The sequence below is a fragment of the Barbatula barbatula genome (genome assembly GCF_947034865.1).
Source record: "Barbatula barbatula genome assembly, chromosome: 7".
Classification (NCBI taxonomy): Eukaryota; Metazoa; Chordata; class Actinopteri; order Cypriniformes; family Nemacheilidae; genus Barbatula; species Barbatula barbatula.
In genome coordinates, this window is record NC_136770.1 from 21,046,509 (window position 1) to 21,062,585 (window position 16,077).

Sequence of the window (16,077 nt, forward strand, 5' to 3'; positions counted from 1 at the left end):
CAGGGAGGAATAAATCGGACGGTAATAATGAAGAGGAGAATTTCAGATAGTTTTGAAATTGCATTTGCTGATTGCAATAATTGATTGGAAATTATTTTCGCTCTTCTTGCAAATGATGATTGAACTTTTTGTAGGTGTCATGGGAGAATACGAACCAAAGATTGAAGTGCAGTTTCCAGAAATTGTTCAGGTGGCCAAAGGTTCGACGGTTCGACTAGAATGTTTTGCATTGGGGAAGTAAGTACAATCATCTTTATTTGAGAAAACCAATTTGGATGAATTACTTTGTTAATTTACATATATCTCTATCACAACAGACGGCACATTTGCATTGGCTCTACTTCTATACCACACTGACTTTTTACAATCCAATCTCTTCGTGGATTAAATAAAGTCCCTTTTTTAAAATATTCACTTTTACAGTGAAGTACATTACATTAGAGAGGCAAAATAGAGACGTCATTTTGTAATTGGACTGTAGGATCACTAAAATGTATATTTGTGATGTCTCGTCCCGCATCAGTCCGGTACCTTCCATAAGCTGGCGCCGAGTGGACGGAGTCCCGTTCTCCCGCAAAGTGGACGTGAGAAAAACCAGCGGAGTCATGGAAATCCCGTACTTCCAGCAAGAAGACGCGGGCACGTACGAGTGTGTCGCGGAAAACACAAAAGGTCGAAATTCTGTGCAGGGAAAGCTGTCTTTCTTTGGTAAGTTGTCTTGAAACGCATCAATATTTGAACAGTCAAAGCCGCATGTCACTTTTACTTACGTGAAGGAAATGAAGCACAACCTCACATTCCCGCCTCCAACCCAACCCACAGGAACTCAACTTCAGACCTAGATGTTGATTTTATTATCAGTGCATCAAAATGATTAAAGCCTCCGAGTCGTGACGTCTCTAATATTTTTATCCAGATTAAAAAGATGAGAGGATGGCCTTGCGTCTGACCTTGTGCGTCTGTGTGTGCAAACAGTATGCGTGTGTATTGGTTTGTACCAGATGGCTCTGTGATTGGGATCCAATTTGACTCCAGATCAAAGCTGTTAAATTTACTATACTTAGTTGAGGGGCGCATATGCCGGCAAGAGACGCATCTGGATCGTGGATGACATCCGGTTTTTGTGTTCACCAACCAATGTTGATAAATAATTATTTTTGGGCCTAGTTATCCTGCAGATTTTGAAAATCAAAGGCTTAGCTCTGTGAAATCTATCTGTGCGGAATCGTTTCAAGTTTAATTCTTTGACAGTAATATGTTTGCCACCTGTCACATGAAAAGGAGCTTTATTTCAAGCTGCAATGAAAACTTAATAGGATTTGCATTTGGTTTTTACCAAAACACTTCATCTCTCTGTCTAATTGTTTTTATTAGGTTTGTCAATTGGGTATTTCCATTTTTTTGGGGGGTACTTTGATATACAGCTTTGATATTCTTTGATTAATTCCTGAATCTGAATTGAGGTTGCAAACAGGATGCAGAATTGTAATGCAAATATGCCTTTATCTCAAGTGTTCCTTCAAGATCTCATAGTCTGACGCGTGACATTTTGACATTGTGAGATGATGTGTTGCTTCAATACTTCCTTCACAAACAATCCAGTATTATTCCAGAGTAGATACGGAGTAGCAATAAAACCACCCCATTTGCATTCTTTTAATTATGTGTTCACCTTGGCCTTGTTTACAAGTCCAATATGGCATTACTAGTTAAATAAAACCCCAATTGTCCAGTCCCTGGTTCCCATCTACTGTATACCGACTTGTAGTCTTTTGAAAAGACGAATATTTAATATGGACTTTAAAATGAAGAGTTCATAACCTTTTCCCTTCACAGCCTTGTCGGCTGTGGTACATTGTTCATACAGACAGCTTCCTATTAAGTAAGTACCTGTAGGCTAGAGAGCAATGGGATTTATCCTCCCCTTATGGGATCTTGCACTGGCGCTAATGCTGTAGCCGCACACCCAGTGGCCCATTTACAGGAATAGCCTGCGTGGAGCTCGGTAAATGTTTTATTATGCCTGTTGTCTCATTGTTTATATTCCAAACAATGCGGAAAATAGGGGGCAGGTTCCACGACAAAGGAAAGTTCTCATAATGGGCTTCCCAGATGCGCACGGCACCGGTGATTTATAAGTACATTAATTAGATAAATAACATGGGCGATTTGTAAAAGCTAATGTAATTCAGCCAGGAAGAGATTTGTTGTGGGTGTGGTTGTGTTTTACTAATGGTCTGGCTTCCTTGGCGCACATGCCCCACACTGTTTTAAAGAGGGTGGTATTTATTAGAATTCGCCTTGACTACTATTATAATGTAGGTCAGCTGCTGTCACCTGTTGGGTGTACAGTAAATCAGTTGATGCTTTGACAACCTTTTTAATAGTGCTGTTTTTAATGTCACACGCAGTATAACATTATTTCTGTAATGACCGTATGTTTTAGATGGATATTTCACCCCAAAATGAAACTTCATGTCATTTCAAACCTGTTTGACTTTCCTCTGTCGTCACTGTCCCTTCGAAACCTCTAACTTATTTTTCAGGGAATGGAAAAACACTACTTTTTTAATGATTCAATACTGTGTTGTTAAAGTTGACAAGCACTTTTAAATGCTTTTCATTTGTTAGATATTTGCAAAACCTAATACAGCATAATAAATTAAAAAGGGACGAAAACAGTGATTTATGGCATGGTATAATGGGATAATATATTAAGCATAAAAATATAGTTTACACAATGTATCAAATAATCAATATTTAACTACAATCTGTGCTGAAAAAATTCAAGTTTAAAAAAGTAATTAAGAAGAATAATGTGTTTGTTTTGTAATTCAGCTTTATAGTAAATTTCTAAATTTGTACTAATGAAACCTGGCATTGTTTTGCTGCATTAATATGTGCCTACAATGCCTTTAAATTTTAAGTTTCTTTTGCCCTATAAAGCGGCCCTATCTCAGACAGTTTCTGTATATCTCATGTTAATCTTGAGTATTTACAGAATAGTTATAAACCTATAATCCAGCGTTATATCCACATTCATCACCCATATGCAGTGAACTAACAACACAGCTGAACTTCGCAAACATAGTGCTCTCTCTCTCCTGCACACAAGTGACTTGTGCCCATGCTCCTTCTCCCGCTCTCCATGGTTGATGCGTGGGCGTGCTTTTCCCGGGAGAATTGTCCAATAAGGGACAGAAAAAGCAAAGTTGTTACGTAAGGATTTTTGTGTTCGAAAAAAACTTTCTGAAACCTGTACGAACACTGGGGGAGTGTATCGAGCACAGAAATACTACGTAATAAGTTGACCATGTCAAGCATGGGAAGACACTGTTAAGAAGTCAGAATGCATGACACACCCCTTTAAATCCAAAGTTTTGGAAAATGATCATATTTTCCTTTAATGATGTGATTGAGTGTCACGATCACTATGTTTTGCGTATGGAATGTTAAGTACCATCCATACTTGAACGTCTCGATTCATTATCACGCACGTCCCATGATGTTTTTTTTTATATTATTTTTTTATTCGCCCGCGATTCTTGTTTTAAATGTTCTCTCACAATGACACGTTGCATTTCCAAGAGCAAAATGTAGTTTCAGTTTAATTCTCACTGTGTTGTCATAAGGATCCATATACTACTCATGAAGATCATGAGCATGTATAACTTTGTGAATGGGTCTTTAGTTTCTGCGTATGCAAACAAGCTGTGTTACAATAAAAGAGGATTAGTGCAGCGCTAGTTTGGCATGCAAATGTAGTTCAATATTTCTATAATAAAAAACGAAATAAATGTGAAAATAATTATTCTCTCTCGCTCTAATTGCTGCCATGCCTTAGGCTGCCGACCCCTGCATTAAGCTATTTGCTTTTATTTACGACACATGTCGAAGCTACCCCGGGCCTGTAAATAAACGGCGGCGGGCTGACGCTTATCCCATCCGCGACTCTGGGGATCCTTGTTTGGCAGGTTTAGCCTACGGATAGACTTCTTCACTGCCACACTGATCTCTCTTTTTCCGCCTTCCTCTCAATTTCCTTGCCGTATGTCTTTCTCTTCCTCTCCGTCTTTCCCTTTGCCAGCCAGGTGATAAAAATCTGTAATCTTATTTTGAAGTCCCTTGGAATAAGGCCTACGAGACATTCGTCAGCAGAGCGGAGGAATGAGGCGATCAATAAGTGTATCTCAAGTTTATCACTCCTACTGGCAGCAGCAAAGCAGGGGGAGACATTCGGGGCCTTTCATACTTTCGGCTAACGTTTGCTTGATAGCCCTCAAATGTTTCCATTTAGGAAACATGGAGAATTCATGCAAGGGGACGTGTGGTGTATGTAGATAGAAATAGCTCATTCTAAGGTAATAAAAACATAACGCTTCATTATGTGAGGTCTTTATATACCTCTGAAGACATAGTTGTGTATATTTTTGCATTTATGTCAATATAGATTGACAAATTACGCACAGCATGTTTAAATGATGTTGGGATCACGTGGATTTATTGAAATGGTTCGTAGACAAAAGTTGAAGATCTTTCAAAAGCAGATTTTCTACGAGAGTAAATTATGATGGCTAGGAACTCCAAACACACTTTCAGTGTGCATTAAGGATGCAGATGAGAGCTTTTCTGACCTCTTTTAGGCCTAGTCCACACGTACAACATCATGGGACACGCGTAATAATGAATCGAGTTTTTTGTGAACTGAGTTTTTCCTTCCTCGTTCTAACCCCCATCCCCCCCCCCGCAAAAATATGCTATAAAGCGCTGTCAAAAGCATGCCAAACCAAACAGGTGGCGATATAACCCTAACCATGAAGCCCTGTTGGCCAGTCAGAAGCTTGGAATCTGACGCCAAACCAAGGAGATACGTCATACGACAACACTGAAACCTGGAGTTTCTAAAAAGTTCGGTTTCAGTGACCGAGTACTGTGTTTGCGTGTGGACGGACGGCCAAACTGTGGTTTTGAAAATACCCGTGTTCGTGTGGACAGGGCCTAAGACTCTCAGGTTTGACTTGTGGGTGTGAAATGTTGAGTGTGATTGTGTGCCCAGTAGGCAAGGCTAAGTCAGGGTCTGACTGCTTTCTCTCATTTAAACAGTGGGTTTAAAAGTCAAGACTTCCCCAGTGAGTGAGAGATAGACTGAGTTACAATGACCGAGCAAACCATGAAGAAAACAGCAGCGAACGGTCTTTAGCAGTAGAAGCAGTGACACCAGGAGCAAGAGAGAATTAAGATTTCCCAGAAGCCATTAGAAATCAGTCATCTGTAAAAAAATTGTAAGGGATAATGTACAGGCAGCCGGTTGTTATCGCAGAAATAAGCCCTGACAGTGTGATCAGGACCCGACGCGCCTTGTACAACACTGAAGGGGTTTATTCCGCGATAACAGCTGGCTGCTTGTACGTTATCCCGCTTATTACATGGCGACTTGCCACATGAGATAAAATCTGGATAAAAACTCATTTTTACCGAATGCAGATATTAACATAGTGTGTAATGTGTTCAAATACTTACTCTCGTCTCCTTTTAAAATATTGAAAAGTAATTCATACTAAAAAAGTGTAGATGTGTTGTTGACATGACTACTTGCTTAGGCAGCCAAGTGTTCAAGAAACACAAATGGAACAATTATATTGACTTTTTATTTCCCTTTTGGCGTCTCTCATAGCCTCAGAAATGACATACGTTAACCTTAAGTTTATCTGTCTTGCCTTGTTGACAACGCTTTTTTATTCAAGCATTATAAGGTTTATGCTTTTAAATACCCTAAATAATCGCCAGCAGGTTCAGAAAAGCGGTCATGTAAATACGTTTAAAATCTTTTTCTAAAAACAGGACAAAAACACAGATGAATGCTTTTTTACAGTTCTTACAGTATAAACGTTGGTGACCTTACATGTGCACACTTTCTATGTGTGTTTAAATTGTTCATTGCATCGCATGCTTTCTACCATTACCTACTTGTCTGTTGTTCTCCTTTTAGGATGAAATGTCCATAAATGATGCACTGAATGCACTCCTGGGTCTTGGTCAATTATTTACTAGGTTTGAGTTACGTGCATTTAAAAGATAAAAATCAATACAACTTGTGTATAATTAAGCCATAATTTACCCTAATGGTATTGGTTGAGATAGTTTATAGTACTACCTTGTGAAAAATGCTTATATATTAGATGTGATTTCTTACTGTGCTCATATAAATTCCTGCTGCTGTCACCACTGCGGTTTTCTGTAGATACATAGATGTATTGCTAGGCCTTTTCAAAGGACATATACAGGTAAAAGGTAAAAACCAAGGTTAAAGTTGTGTATAATCATTACCTCTGATGTTGGATTTTGCAGCTGCTCCCCAGCTAATTGAAAAGCCCCAGGATGTGCAGAAGGCCATCGAAGACTCTTTGGTGTGGGAATGCAAGGCCACAGGGAAACCTAAACCCTCCTTTAGATGGATGAGGAACGGAGACAACCTGGAGCCCACTGAGGTCAGTTCTGCTTTAAAGAAACAGGTCACTTAAAAATGGAAATTCTGTTTTCATTTATTCACATTCGAGTTGTTCCAATTCTGCATACAATTCTTTGTACATCGCAACAAAGACATGTATAAAGATTTCAGAGGACTTGAGGATGAGAAAATTATGACAGAATTTTTCGGTCAAGGGTTGGTCCAACTTTTGAAACACTAAATACTGAAATACGGTAAAGTCTATGAAAAAAATAACTTGAGACCACAGTGCAATACAATTTTTTTGTTTCCTTGACAAACAAAAGTCTATCATAATATGGGATGTAAAAAGTAACATGCTAATTTCCCTAGCACTTCCAGCCTGTATCTGTTTATTGTCATAAACATCATTGGTTTTGTAACCCATGCTATCATAATAACCCATAATGCAGTCTATAAGTGCCAACTTGTACCTTGGCTGGGTAAGAGAAGTCAATTATATGGACATTAAATGTTGATTTAGTATGGTTAGCTGTGGACGCCAGATCCAAGAGACACAGTAATCTTCCATTAGATCTCTGTGCCAAAAAGCTGAATTTAAACCCGTTTTCTCAAAGGCCGTTAAGAGAAGCCTTGTAAACCTTTACTGCGTGGCAGACAAGCTTATTGTTTTGTCTCCTTCTGATATTCATTTAAACTATAGTGAAAGTGGCGATAAACATTTATAAGTCTCGACACTCTGTGTTATATACAACCTATTTCCACCGAGAGCATTTGTCCCAGAATTCCAGGCACTTGGTGGCTAATGTTTGTTGACTCATGGTCTAGCAACGCTGGGTATTTTTACTGACTACTAGCACATCGCCACGACAACGGTGTTGTGAATAAACAAATAAGCACATTTTATGCAAATCTGCCTCGCTATGTGATCTGGGTGCAAACCAAACACAGGATATTGATCCATTTAGAGACTATATTTGGTTGTTTATGTGATCAATCTGTGCTCTTTCTCTTTTCATTTAGCATATTTCCGTTTTGTGTTTCGCACTTTAATAAATAGCGCAATATTCCTTCCCCTCCGGTCTCTTGAAAAGCTAAAGTTCTTTTACATCTGTTGGACTTCTGAAAATCTTCTTCTATGCAGATTTGCTGGTTAAGATTACATTAGCTGAGTGAATTTGTATTTGCAAGCTGAATTAGCATAATGATCAATGCTTTACAGGTATGTCCGTGTGCAAGTTATTGCACAAAGAAATAGTGACTCAACAATGCAATAAAGGCAATAAAGGCTTTCGTGAACAGAAAAACGCGAGATTTGGAAAGGAATCGCCTTGTGCTTTTCCACAATCAGCGTGGGCAAATCTCTTTGAGCGATGACAAAACACAAGGCCATTTGTGTTGTGAAGCTAAAGTCCCAAGGGCAAAACACAATCGTTTGATTGAATCCTACCCCTAGCTTACCTTTTGATTCAGAAATGTTGATTTTCAATGCATCCCGGTTAAATGAATTAATCAGTTTAGAATTATTACGATCTCCAAATGTCACTATCAACATCAAGACTCTAATCAATTGTATAACTAAAGGTCATTGATGTAGCAAAAGCACGGGTTGTTGACTTCTACCATTTGTTATTTTTGCCTCGGTTAATCAATGAGGACCTTTCGTGTTCTTTCTGGCTTATTGGAATGAAGTTGAACGGCAAAAAATGTCTTTGTGCCATCCTAGTCGAGATTGCTTAAAGAAGGAAATAAGCATTAGGCTGTGATGTGAGGCGTGATGCAGCCAATCTGGTCATCAACGTGTCAATGTTTTCATTCGTCCACGTCTTCAGATTTGTCTAAATCAAGCTCATATTAGTATGATTCTCAATGTGTACCTTAGCAGCAGAACTGCAATCTTTAAAGCTGTAATCCATAACTTTTTCCTCTACACGTCATCTCTCTTTGAAACTTATAATGTGCTGGTTACTTTAGGAGATTTGCTGAATTGTGGCCCTGTAGGTTTCAGTGCATGTACTTTGAACTGACCTTTGCATTGCGAGAACTGACATTGCCAATCACAGCAGTTCAGCGTCAGGCGTGCAGATGCAACCCCCCCCGTCCCCCCTAAGGTCCCGCCATGTGCAAAACTGCTGATTTCAGAAGAACTTCACGCTTAATTAGTACAGTAGTAAAGTGAATCATCGCCTCACGCAAACTGCTGTACGCCACCATGTGATGTCTGTCTCATATTGTACATTGCTTCCCTCCTCCTCCTCGCCTTTATGTGTCAGTTTTACCACTGACACAAATCTTATTCAAGCGCACCAGATTATCCTCATGTCTAAATTTTGATTTGCGTGCTAGCATCACCAGTCAAAGCTCCATTGAACAGTTTAAAGACATTTAAAGGAACAGTTCACCCCATATTTAAATATATTTATGAGATATATTTATCTTAGCTATATTTGATTTCTTTTGAAATCCATTTGACTATTTCTTTTCTTCATACTGTAAAACAAAAAGTTTTTTTTTTTATTCCTAGGCATCCTTTTCCATATAATGAAAGTGAATGGGGACTGGTGCTTTCAAGTTACAACATTTTAAAAGCACATCACAAAAATGACTTTTATTTCTTCTAAAATCCTTATGACTTTATTTCTTTACTATGTAACAGAAATGTGAATTTTTAAAGAAATTCACGGCCATCCTTTTCAATATGATGAAAGTGAATGGGGACTGGTGCTGTCAATTTCCAAAGTGACACAAATGCACATGACAAAAGTGCCTTTCGAGATATATTTCAAGTGTTCTGTCAAGTCAGATGATAGCTTTTTGTGAGGAGAACACTAAAATGTAAGTCCTTTTGGAATATTGGCGGCAGAAATTGCTATACTTTGGTTGTGTAGAAAAAAGAAGCGGAGACATTGTCTCACTTTTTATTTTGTGTTTCATGGAAGAAAGAAAACGATGTAGGTTCAGAACACATGAGGATGAGTAAATCATTATTTTTTTTACTTTTTGGGTTTGAAATGTTAGAATGCCAAAAATGTAAACAAACTGTTTAGAGAAACTGGCCCTTTAAAAGCAAGGGCTAAGAACAGAGTTGTTCAAGGGCAAAAAGGTGAAAAGCGCAGCAGAGAGCGGCAATTCATGCCAATTTTTATATGAACCTGGCTTTTTTATGAGCCTTTAAACTATTGTTTATGCCTTTTGGAAGGTAACATGAGGGGAAAGCTCAATGTCTTTTGAAGGTGACAAAAGTTTTTCCTTTTTTATTTGATTGAAATATCCAGGTATTTTTTATCCTGGTTTACCTGTTGTTGTGTTATTTTTATACGTATCAGACAACATGCGATCGATAGGTTACAATTTATTATAAATGCTTCGGTATAAATATACTAGCCCACCTCATTTAGGTTCACAAACATCACCCAACACTCCAACGAATACAGAGCCCTGGTTAAGAAGTAAACCAGCTTTTATTTCCATCTCATAAACAGACAGATTTATTACCTTCGTTTTTTTGGGCCACCTTATGCAGTCTCCCATTAGTAATGAATGCTCGGATTTATGACCATCAACCTTCGAGCATAATTTACCTTCCCAGACAACCTTGTGCTTTTATGCAGATTAGCAATCTCGGTAAAAGACTCTTAACAGAGATATCCCGTTTTCCACAGGAGAGGGTCCAGGTCATTAATGGAGCCTTGTCCATCACCCGCTTGGCGCTGTCGGATATTGGAATGTACCAGTGTGTGGCTGGAAACAAGTACGGCGAGGTTTATTCCAACGCTGAACTCAGAGTTATCGGTAAGTTGTGGAGATACATTTGACTTGCAAAGACAGATACTACAGCTAAAATCCAAGATGGTGACCGCATTAACAAAGCTTAAACTGTGTATTTAAAATATATGCACATCAACTGAGAGTGGCCACATATGAATCAAAATGTAATTTGTTGTTTTATATTGTTAATTTGGCTTTTGCATGTGTAAGTGGGCATTTCATTTTTAATACATTGCATTCACGGCACCAAATTGCAAAGGGATTTCATGTACTTTGATAAAATATGCTAGGTTTATTAAATGTAAAGGCATAATTTAAGCTCTAAGTGCACTAAATCAAATTCCCGAAAACACACCTGAAATTGTTTCAGCAAACAGGTGTCCGCCCCCAAAACGAGGCCATTGGTTGATGCAGAAGTAGACATGTCACAACGTTTAAAACTTTTTAAGCAACATTTGGATCAAAGAGTGCACTTCACTAACCGTTTATTTAGTAAAAACCTCACCCTCGATCTCTTTCAACCACATTTACCCACAGCTTCGATTATTTTTTGTTTAACCATAAAAATTCTGCGGCCGAGAATCTAATCTCACGTGAAAATAATTGGCAAGTCCCTCAAACAGATTAAATGAAGTGCCTTTTAAAAGACACAGTGTGAGGACCGTCGAGCCGGGAAATTATCATAATAAAAACTCATTTGAGTGAGGAACGTTGAGGAAAAGGACGTGACATTTTCCCTTTGTTTTTCTTACCGGAGAAAGGAAGCCGTGATAATTAAAGAGTGCCACTTTCACCTAGCTTCTGCTCTGCCATCTCTGTTTCGACATCATACGCACCCGACATACAAGCATGTCTTCTTTTGAAGTACAATGATTAAAGAGGATGTGCTCTTAATAGCCTTTAATCCTCGCGTCTGCATACCTGTAATTATGGTCAACCATGAAAGGAAAAGTCTGTGGCGCATTGATGCATGATGGTCTTTGGGGGGAGTCGAAACATTCAATCCGACTCCCTTAACCTGCCACCACTTGTACAATCTGTAGAAAATGCAATGTTACTTGTTTGCATTGATTTACCGTTTATATACCAGCAACATGACCAAATTATTTTGGTATAATGCATAGAATTCTCTATCCCACAATGCAATTTGCTTGACGTTTTGATTTATAGCATGAGATTAGTTGCGGTTCATTACTTTTCATTATATGCATTTGGCTGTACATTTTTTAATTTGCATTACGCATTTGGCACTGTAAATTACCGTCAACGTAGCTGTAACGTCTTAAAAAGTAAGTTGAAATGCTTATTTTGCCATCAAAAAATGTAAATTAAAAAGGATAAAGGTGTTTTACAATCTGTGTTCGCTGGAGATTGTAGCCCACAACCAAGTTCATGTGTGTTGTGAACTTTTGCTAAAACATTTTCACACAAAATGGATGAAAAATGCTTAATAACGGTTTTCATGAATAAATCATGCATGCAATTGGTGGTGGTTGAGGAGGTTCCCTCCAACGATGTAAAGCATTTTGAGGACCCAGAATAGCGCTATATAAATGAAATGAATTATTATTATTAATGTGACAACATTGTAATTTACTACTGTCTAAAATGTTTATTGTCTAATAATGTCTTAAAAAATTGTTGGCTATAAACTGCGCATGGGCAAAAAGTAATACAGAAAACAGCCACAGTTAATTAAAGGTTTAAGCAGTGATGCTTCTCTCAGATGTAAAACAGTTTAGCAGTTTAACAGAAATGTGCTTTCTGTTGACGTTTGCTCTTATTATGATCTAAAACTCGCTCTTTCGTCGCAGCTGTCGCTCCAGATTTCTCTCAGAACCAGCTGAAGAGCCACACTCTGGTGAAAGAGGGCGGCGATGTTCTGATTGAATGCAAGCCCAAGATGTCTCCGCGTGGAGCGATCTCCTGGCGTAAAGGCAACGACGCCCTCAGAGAAAGCAGCAGGTAGCCACCTTATCCTGCTCTCATGTCATTACTCATCTCTGCAGAGCCTTGCTCATATTTTTGCTGTCTGTTTTTATTTATCCTCTTATAAAATCGCCGCTTTTAAAGTCTGATCCAGGAAGAGTCAGCAGGGCTATGGGATGAGAACACGACACCGCGGTCATGCTCCAGATCCGGTTGTTGATATAATGTCTTTGTCAAATCATTTCTGTTATTCACAGCAACAAAGCACCGTTGCAGACTTCGGCCATTCATCTCTGCCTTTGGCAAGCCGGCGCGGGAGCCAGAGAAACAGCATGTCTCAGCACGTCTCTGCTAAGGGCCGCGTAGATATGTCTCTAGTGGGCTTTGCGTTTCGGTTTTAAGTGCCTCCCTCTCTTTCTCTCCGTCTTTATTTCTTTCTGTTATTTGCACACTTCGCTAAAGCACAAGGCCCTCGCCGGGAGCCATTATTTGCAGATGTAGCCCATGCACGCCTCTCGAACTTCTTGTTTTTTATTGGCGTCAACAGGGTTTCAATTCACATATTTGTATGCACATTTAGGAATGTTGAATAGGAAACACTGGACGGCAAATAAAATGTTTTAAATGCACATGAAAATCTTTGAAGCAAACACATTTATGCACACATAAACATGTCCATAAGACATTTACACAATCATTTTAAAGAACAAAGGCATGCGGTGGGGAGCAAAACTCCTTTGTTTTGTTCGTGATCTTCACATAAAAGACCATCCCAGAATGCACTGCGACAATCTGTGGGAAAAATATATCTATATCTTTTTATTCAATACAGGTATCCAAAATTTTTTGCAATCTAATAAAACATTAACTGTCTACCCAATACTTTTGGGTACATCATATTTCTTGCTTATTGACGTATTGCCCGTAGACAGCAAGGCATCTCACAATATTATTAATGCAAATGCAAGTTTTATTTCTCAATTTATTTGAGAACCTTTTAATTATGTTTCCGCATGACTAATATTAAGCCAGGTTGAAATTAAAGCATTTGGAGATTTTAGAAAGGCAACATGAGTTAAATTATTCAAATACAGCTTTATGTTCCTATTAAGAACACCAGGAAGCATCACACAGTCACTTATAACTGGGCTCTGCGGGTTTATCGGGTGACCGGCGCTAACCCCTCCCGAGAAAAGGCAGGGTGTTAATCAACTTCTCTGCACTCTTAGCACGGGGTCAATATCCTTGCCAGACCAGTCTTCATAAACAGCCATATGTCCCCGTCTAAACTGTGGAGTGGCAGCCAGACACAGCTTGATACAAGTTTTGTGTTTCACTGACCAGAGAGGTTGTATTTGACCACACCGGGATAAAGTTCAACGTGTCTGCGTGCACGTTTGTGTGTGCATCTGGCGGTGTGTGCACAGCACGCTTGCCCGTCATTTACATATACAAAGTTGGTGTTGGTACTCATCAAATAGAGTGGCAGCCCGTTTGCATAAGGGTTATACTGCCAATGTCCTTCAGCCGTATGTGTGAGCGGAAAGCAATGTAGAAGAATTCTTGATGTGGGGGCGAGACATTAATTTGACATGTGAGGTGTTTTATTTCTTGAATCTGATTTGCATCTTTGCAGGCTTGACCTTATTCTCTTAAACTGTATGATGTTACGTTTTGTTCAGGTAGACATTTTCTTTATTAGACAAATGGTGTGACACCAATGTGTCTTATTCAATACAGCTCCGTAAGTGTGATTCAATACAATGGTCCTCTAAAAGTTGGGATGCATCTAAAAATAAATGACATTGATTTAATCACAAATCAAGTGGCATTTGTTTTAAAGGCTAGAAAATGAGCCCACTTTTCTAGTTTGTTAAGATTTGGATATTACGACAAAAGATACGCGACAAAAAATGAGGACAAAGGCTATTAGGAGACTTTCTGAATGTCAAACCTAGTCAAATTTGTCTATAGTATCTTGGGACTGTAAAATGGCAAAAAACTACTTCTGGGAGAAGGTCAAGCATCATTTGTTTGCAAATGCCACTCGATTTGATATTTGTTATTTATTGCAGTTAAAATAATAAGCTTTCTTATTATAAGCCGTGTCCAAATATTCTTTGGGTTCACTGTGTCTTGGCGTTGGCTCTTTGATGTACCTAAAATTTTTAATGTATTTAGTTCTACCTGCAACCAAACTGCTGTGGATACAAATCATTACTACACTTTGTTGTAAGTCACGTTACGCAGTTTTCTTTTGGGGAACCCAGTGTTTCATATTTACAAAGCCTTTTTTTACTCGAAGCAGCAAATCTGATGTTTTTACTGATTCGTTTTATTTTATTTTAAACAGCATGCATAACTACGGACATTTTAATATGAAATGTCTATATGCCTATACAAAAAGTATCCATGAAATCAAGCCATCTTTTATAATGCTCCATGGGCTGTTTCTGTGGTTTGGAATAAAATAGTGCTTTTATTTATTTTGATTTTGAAGGTGTTCCCTCCACCCCTTTTCACCTAACTTGGACACGGAGGTAATTAAAAAGAAAAATGGATAAATCACAAGTGAACATCCACATGTCCCAGGTTGTATCGTGGCCAGAATGTTTGATTGTATTGTCAATAAGTGGAAGGCAGCCAGGGAACTTTTTACAGAACTGAATTTATTTCTAGAAAACGCTGACTTTATTTCAACTCCCCTTTGGCGGTGCCCACGCACACTGCTGTCCACACATACACACCCTTACACTTTTTGACACACACTTTCCTTCCTGTTGTTCCTCATAAATACTGTATGAGCAGCATTACTGTATGTACACCAAAGCTTTCTCTTTATGTTTCTTAAAGGGATAGTTCACCCAAAAATCATAATTCACATAATTCATTTCAAACCTGTATGACTTTCTTTTTTCACCTATTTACTTGCATTGGTTTTGTGTCCATAACAGAAGCGAATGGGTACCGCCGTTGATCAGCTAGCAACATTTTTCTAAATTTCTTCTTTTGTGTTCTGCAGAAGAAATAAAGTCATGAAGGTTTAAAATGACAGGGTAAGTTAAAAAGGAATTGTGATTGTGGGGCGAACTATCCCCATTTTTCAACACACAAACAAAATGTCTCTGTTTTTCATCCTAATACACTTTCTTGGTTACTCATGGTGATCTTTTATCAAAACATATCACCTTGCCCCGCCCCTAAATGACTTTCCTTTCTCGCTGACGTCTCCGAGACCCCTTATTTTTCATCCCCTGCCTTTTATCCACCCTTTGACATTTTAGTACAATCCAATCAATTCACAATGTATTACAAAAACACCCCGCCCCACTTTTTGTCATTGAGTATACCCAGTTCACACTGTAATATGCCAGATTACAAAACAAAACGGCCCCCTTTCGCTTCGACTTTATCTTAGATTCAATAAGCTGCATCAATCCACTTATTTGTGTAACGTCCCCGTCAGCGTCTCGCTAACCTTGTAAACAGCAGCAGGTAAAAAGACACCACTCTCATTAAGAGGAAATGCCATTAGAGACTAATTTATAATCAGATGTATTGTTTTATGCAAATGGACGTTCACGAACGCGCTTGTGCGGATGCATGCTGAGTGCACGCACCTGTCTGGGAGCCAGACCTAATCAAAGCAGGGTGCATCTGAACTCCTTTTGTGTAAGATTAATTGGCATAATTGTGCAAGTTCTCCTTGACAGCTGAGAAGGAGAGGAGCCGGTTTCACCAGCAGGATAATCCATCTTCATAGAAGCAGCCCCCTTTCTCCACTAAAGAGAGATGGAGAGAGAGAGAGATTGAATGTCTTTTCCTAAAAGCGATGTAGCTAGTTACTCAAAAAAAAATCATTTTACGCTACCTCATGTCATTTCTTCTCTGCAGCTTGTGCTCTTTAGGAAAAATGACCATGATTTTACTAT

The 16,077-nt window shown here is 38.7% G+C and overlaps 1 protein-coding gene across 2 annotated transcripts in view; it reads left to right on the forward strand.

The window, feature by feature from the left end:
* The window catches only part of cntn4 (contactin 4), a 161,752-nt gene that overhangs the window by 114,990 nt on the left and 30,685 nt on the right, over positions 1–16,077 (forward strand). For both annotated transcript variants that reach the window (XM_079460380.1, XM_079460381.1), the window contains exons 7-11: positions 135–237; positions 524–708; positions 6,349–6,488; positions 10,111–10,240; positions 12,031–12,181. In XM_079460380.1, coding sequence (XP_079316506.1) covers positions 135–237; positions 524–708; positions 6,349–6,488; positions 10,111–10,240; positions 12,031–12,181 — 709 coding nt within the window. The remainder of the gene's footprint in view (positions 1–134; positions 238–523; positions 709–6,348; positions 6,489–10,110; positions 10,241–12,030; positions 12,182–16,077) is intronic.